This window comes from Cariama cristata, unplaced genomic scaffold, assembly GCF_000690535.1.
Source record: "Cariama cristata isolate BGI_N322 unplaced genomic scaffold, ASM69053v1 scaffold40279, whole genome shotgun sequence".
NCBI classification, from domain to species: domain Eukaryota; kingdom Metazoa; phylum Chordata; class Aves; order Cariamiformes; family Cariamidae; genus Cariama; species Cariama cristata.
In genome coordinates this window covers 1-6,127 of record NW_009635964.1, presented here as the reverse complement: position 1 = coordinate 6,127, position 6,127 = coordinate 1, and the positions used below count along the sequence as shown (strand labels likewise).

Sequence of the window (6,127 nt, the reverse complement as noted above, 5' to 3'; positions counted from 1 at the left end):
GTAGGATCAGCCCTAAATGCCTAAATACACCTTCAGGAGCCAAATTTAAGAACCAAAGTTTGTAAATGTTGGATCAGTCTTGTATCTGTTCCTCAGCCACTGTCAGAACTAAACTAAAGCTCTGAATCCAAATATTTCCAGCTTCAGAATATTTGCCCATAGGCTGGTATGTACTTCTACCAGTAACATGCAGTCCTCTTCATGCATGGGGGAGTAGAGTAACTTCAGGCATTTGTTTTAAATGTATTACCTTAGAAATAGACAGAAAGAAATTGCACAGGGAGCACATTTGCCTTGTTTAAGTTCAAAAATAAATATAGCTGTAACCTAAACATGTATTTATCAGCATTGGCTCCCTTTGGTCTTACTCCAGTGGACTTTTCTCACTGACATCAATGGGAAAAAGATTGGCTCTGCATAGGAAACCTGTGAATATTTTTTTCTTCTTCATCCATCCATCTATTTTGGGATGTGCTAAATGCTTGTTCTCTGTTGTAACATTAACATCAGTATGTGGAAACTTGGGTTGCTAAAATAAATCAGTGAAATGCAATATACATGACTTCACATGGGACTGCATGTACATTGTTGAGCACAAGCACCCCATGTACACTCTGCCCTGCCAGCTTTACAGCCAGGTACACCCTATTGTGTGCTGCAGAAGTGGGGTGCTGTAGCGAGGCAGGCCTGAACTTTGTGCTGCCAGTATGTATAGAGTCCCTGGAGTTCCTGAGCTGGCAAAATAGTTCTTGGTTGCCATTTACGTGACAGTAAAACTGATACTTTTACCAGCCTCAGAGTACAGGGATGGCAAGATCTATAGTATGTCACACAAGCATCTTTTGGTCTTTTGCACTGTGGGCCTGATTGAGTGTTTGCTAGAGGCCATTAAAATTTTATTGTTGATGTGCGAGGCATTGACTTGTGAGGCTCTAACTGTCTCTCTTTAGTTTTTCTAAGTTTGTGATATTGGCTTCAAACTAACCTGGGGCATTTTTCTGACCTTGGTAGAGACCTTTCCAATTCATGCTAGTTAGAATTATCACATTCTCAAGTTCACTTAATTTTTAGTTTTAATGGAAAAATGAAAGGGGTAAGCTCAACCTTTACAGGTTGGACTGTTTTCTGCCCACAGTGAAATCAATGGGAGACTTTTACAAAGTTGGACTTGGATGAAGCTATTGAGGGGCCAGTCCTGCCCCAGAGTGCCCTCTGATCCGTGGGACCATGGCCTGCTCCGCAGAGTGGTCCTGTGACTCAGTGCCGATTTATCGTCCACCATAGTGACAAGTGCACAGATGAGGAAGGAATCCCCGTGGCTGCTACCTTCCCTGCTCCTCTCGCTTTGGGTAAGACAGCGAACTCAGAGCATGCCTCTGCCTCAGGAGGAAGGAGAAGCAAGTGCATTGCTCAGCTGGACACAAGGCTGCTCACTCCTCTTCTCTCCATGGAGCATTGATCTTCAAGGCCCCCATGACTAAAGGAGTGGGAGACATTCCCAAGGAATTAGCTGTTCCCTCTTTCTTCTTCCTACTTAAGAGGTAAGAGTTGCACAAATTCCCTCTTTAATAGTCACCTAAGAGAGAATACAACAACTGATCTGTCATCAAAGTATTTAGAGCTGATGACGATATCTGGGTTGGTTTTTGAGGTGGGGTTTGCTTTGTTTTTTGGTTGTTTTTTGTTGTTGTTGTTGTTGTTTTTGTTGTTGTTTTTTTTTACTGTGATGTTTAAAGAAAATCCCTAAATCACAGGAATATGACAAGAAATGGGTTGTTTTACATTGGCTGTAACTGCTGGTTATTCTTGTTGAAATGTACAGAAATGCCCTAATGGTTACTTACCAATGACAACCTCTCAGGGCTTAACATTTTTCAGTTTCCCGGCAAGCTTGCAAGGTTACACATATATACTGAATGAAACATAGCCCACTGGTTATTTTTGGAGACGCTCTAAACAAGAAGTAAATCCCTGGAGTAGCGCTGCCAGAGATGCATAAAGTTCAAATCCAAATTAAAACTGCCTATATCTTTGGCCTAAATTCCAACCTGAACTTGAGGAAAACTGTGATCTATACCTTGAACTTTATGACAAAAAATCCTTTGCAATTATTTTCTAACACCTGAGAATGTATGAATGTGGCACAAACACTTGAAAATTAGAACCTGAAAAATCTCAACATTTGTTCAGGATTGTAGTACCTCGTCTTGTGAGATGCTGTTGTATGACTTTAAGTTATGGTAGCTGCGCTGGAATTTGGAATCTAATTTATTATGATTCCTAGTGCTAACTCATCTTTGTAAGATCAAGTCCTATAATGCAATTGTAAACTTTAGGGGTAGGAAGAGAAACATGCTTATTTACCTTACAGATCTCTTTAATAATGACAACTGATGTGCAAGACTTGGTTTAGAAATCAGCAAGATACAATATGAAGAAAGTAGACCACTTTTCAGCAATATATTTATGCAAAGTAGTTGAAAGTAGTGCAACTGAAGCATGTTGTTGATTTCTTTGCTGAATCAGAGCCTGTATCTTCTTCCTGCCAAGGCAGCGATCTTAATACCACTCCTAAATGCACTAGTAATTCTAGAAGCCTTCATGAAAGTCAAGATAACGCCACAGATTTTATAAATAAGGGTCTTTATTTAGAATACTGTTGAAAACATTCTTGGCAACCACATCGTATAAATATATAAAGTTAAAGGTTGACACAACAAACCAAGCAATATTAAATATTTCTTCTCCATTTTGTTTTGGTTTTATTTTTTGCTTTTGTTTCTTTTTTTTCTTTCTTTTCCTCTTTTTTTCCCTTTTTTTTGCAAAGCAACTCTTATTTACAGTTATACAAAAAGTTTATAAAAAATGGTCCACAACCTTATTTTGGCCAGAACAGGAGCAATACTGTTGTAGATTTCTATTCTCCTCCACATTCAAGATCCAGGTTCCTATTCCCCAAAGCCCAGATTAAACATTGGCCATTTCATGGTATACAATTTTATCTCTAGACACATTAAATAGCTTTAGTTTAACAACAAATAAATAACTATGTGTATTTTGAAGTAATACAGATTTGAGAAGTTATATATTTGAAGGAATTTTGAGTGGTATTTTAAAACTGGAACAAGTCTTAAGAAGTCTTTTCAGTCCTAGAAGGCAGCCTCGGAGCACGGCTGATTTGGAAGCAATTTGTTTTCAGTGCAGTCCAGCTTGACCTGCCTTTATAGCACTTGGTAGATAGGATTGCTGCTGCTATCCTGGGGAAGTGGGGTGCAGTTGGTGGGGGAAGGAATTTGGGCTCCAGTATCATTCAGACTTGCTCCTTCTGGGGGGGAACAGGGACTCCCTTCAGCAACAGTTTCGACTGGAGGCAGTATAGGACATGTGGAGTTATCTGTGGAAATCCTCTCTACAATGCTTGAGAGGCAATCAAGGCTGGAAACAACAGAACTCTTCCCGTGCTTTGGGTCTAAAAAACAGACAAAAACATGCTCAGTTTATCCAATGGGTACTTAATGTCAGTAGGACGTAGTTCTTCCATAAAACCCCACTGAGTGGCTGACAGTATGCATCTTTGAGCATATAAAGATTCAGAGGAAATGAATATTGGTGAAGGACGCCAATTATCAGAAAACAGAGACTGTAATTTGCAAAATGGAAGACAGACCCAACCAAAGTATGCTACTTTTGGGGCATGGCAGATCCAGGGCTTCACTTTAGTCCATAGAAAGGGAAGGGAAGATGTGAAATCAATCGACAATTTCTCCCGTTTGGATCAATGATAGAGTTAGAAAAGTCTTCATGCAAAACATCGTTAAACACTGAAAATTAGTTGAAAAGAAGAATATATTTTTATCCAGATGTTGTATTTGCAAAATAGGAAACGCAGCTGTAACATATCCCCATATTTGCAAATACATCTAGAGGAAACCCAATGCTTCTACTAGCATCAACAGCTCGCTGGCTGAAAAGGTAGGTTCCTCTTTCAGCCCAACTGGGCTCAGCTAAACAACCGGGGACAGAGAAAGTACGGGGAAGTCTGCTGCATTGACTGCCTCTGTCTCCGTGTTTCACACGGCTGTTACAGCACATACTCACCATTTGGTGATTCTGTGTAGTAGCTGCTGTCATAGCTGTTTCTTCTGTGAGAGCTGCAAGGAGGCCCACTGTACTCCATCTGGAAAGGAGAGCAATCTGAATGAGGTCACTGGTTGGGGACAGCATTTACTGAAATCCCAGTAACCCTCCAATTTCATATTTCAGCCCCTAGCCTGTGCCATCTTTCCAGTCCTGGCTGAGACACCATCAAGTTGTAGTTTCTTTGAATGAGGCAGAAATTAACTTGTCTAGAAGGCGATTCACCCCAGAATATTGTATGTGGCACGGCTGTTCTAAAGTAAAATTACCATTATTCTTGTATCGAATGCTGTACTTTTACAAATGAGATGAGGTTTTCCAGCATTCTGATCAGATACTGCCCTACACGTATCTTCAATTTACAACAGGGAGACCAAGAGGGTAATGAGTCTTTTTTTGGTTTAATTTTTAAAGGTTTTTCCAAACATGAGTTCCTCTTAAAAAGCCTCTAGTCTACCTTTGTCCCTTGTTATTTCCTTTATTTTCTCTTCCTATTTCCATTTTGTACAGGAAAAAAACCCAAAACATTGACCAATATATTTGTTTCCAATACTTTAACCCACAATGAAATTGCTCTTTTGGACAAAAGAAAAAGGCTGTAATTTGAGGAGGGATCATTTGTGTAGACATTCTCTCCAATCTGCCCACTATCTCATAATCGCAGATACTCAACTCTGTAATGATTATCCCCACCACAGCACAGAAAAAAAATCTCAGGTCTTAAAGTGCTGTCGAGATCCTGTCCCAGACAGCTGTCCTGCACTCCAGTCACCACATCCCACCACCCCAGAGTCAGACCAGAGTCAGAGCCTATAGTCCCAGTGAAAATATGTGGTGATGAGACACCCTCTCTGGCACCCACCCTTGTTTTCCCCGCCCTGTAACGTACAAACAGGACTGGAAGCCTGGGGTCTCCTTCCTATTGCTGGTAAATCTCTATGGAGGGGATGAAGTGTGAGGAGAAATGAAAAACCTTTTTCTTAAGGGTCAAGAAAAACAACTCCTGTTGCTTAGACTCTCCTCCTGTTATCATGACGAATGGCAGAAAACAAAACCCAGACTCTTATCAGTTCCCCTGTAACTACCATGACCAAGGGGGACCTTCCCCTCTGCTGTCCTTAGAGGATTCAAAGGTAATGATACAGCAGAAGATGGAAACAGAGATGCCCCAGGAGGTACAGGAGCACAGGCAGGGCTCAGACCTCACCATGCCAGGTACCCATCCCAGGCAGCTTCCCATAGTGCTCCCCCAGAAGCTCTCCCCTAGCTTCCCCAGGACACAGGGGGACCTGCCTAATTTCTCATCCCAGGGGAAAAAAAGTGTGTTAAGAGATTTTTCTTCTTTCCTAGAGATCCTGGCGTGTGGGGACCCCCCCTCCCTTTGCTGCTGGAGCTCAAGGCATGAGAAAGGACTTTGTCTTCTGCCTGGGGAGGTACGGAAAACAGCTGCTATAGGAAAGGCAGGAGGAGGCGACTCGCCCTGCGCAGGTTTGGACCGACAGCGTCTGGAGCACCTCGGTGGCAGGCTGTCGTCCCTGGGGCACTCACCATGCCATCAGAGCAGTTGGAGCGAGGGCTGGAGGCATCTGATTCCCCGCTGTAGTGCTCCAGCACTGGGTAGTAAGCGTCCTCCTGCTCCCGCAGCAGCGCCTGCAGGCTCTCGATGTAGCGGATGGCATTGCGCAGGATCTCCACCTTAGGCAGGCGCTGGTTGGGGTTGGTGGAGGTGCAGCGCTTGAGGGTCTCAAAGGCCTCATTCACCTTGCTGAGCCGCCGCCGCTCCCTCATAGTGGCAGCCTTACGGCGGTCGGCATTAGTAGTCTTCCTCTTGCAAGCCTTGCAGGCCCACAGCAGGCAGCGGCCAGCCTGGTGGTGCCCACTGGGTGCTCGGACGTGCTCCTCCTCATGCGGGTGCCCATGGTGGTGCCCATGGTGGTGCGGGTGCTCCTCGGGCTTCAGCAGGCCCCCCACGTGCACCAGCCGGGGGTCC

At 43.5% G+C, this 6,127-nt stretch overlaps 1 protein-coding gene across 1 annotated transcript; it reads right to left on the bottom strand.

Moving 5' to 3' along the window:
• Window positions 1-2,791: 2,791 nt before the first annotated feature.
• Window positions 2,792-6,121, bottom strand: MYOD1 (myogenic differentiation 1). Its single transcript, XM_009707728.1, has 3 exons — window positions 5,686-6,121; window positions 4,099-4,177; window positions 2,792-3,469 (listed from the first exon to the last, which is right to left on the bottom strand). The coding sequence occupies exons 1-3, from the start codon at window positions 5,923-5,925 to the stop codon at window positions 3,222-3,224; spliced, it is 567 nt and encodes a 188-aa protein (XP_009706030.1). The 5' UTR covers window positions 5,926-6,121; the 3' UTR covers window positions 2,792-3,221.
• Window positions 6,122-6,127: the final 6 nt, after the last annotated feature.

Bases quoted from the DNA above. Each gene is read 5' to 3' on its own strand.
- MYOD1 (XM_009707728.1), bottom strand. From the start codon at position 5,925: ATGAGGGAGCGGCGGCGGCTCAGCAAGGTGAATGAGGCCTTTGAGACC. The intron at 4,178-5,685 runs GTGAGTGCCCCA...TCTCCTTTCCAG, and splicing joins CCAACTGCTCTGATGGCATG to ATGGAGTACAGTGGGCCTCC. The intron at 3,470-4,098 runs GTGAGTATGTGC...TCTGTTTTTTAG, and splicing joins CTACACAGAATCACCAAATG to ACCCAAAGCACGGGAAGAGT.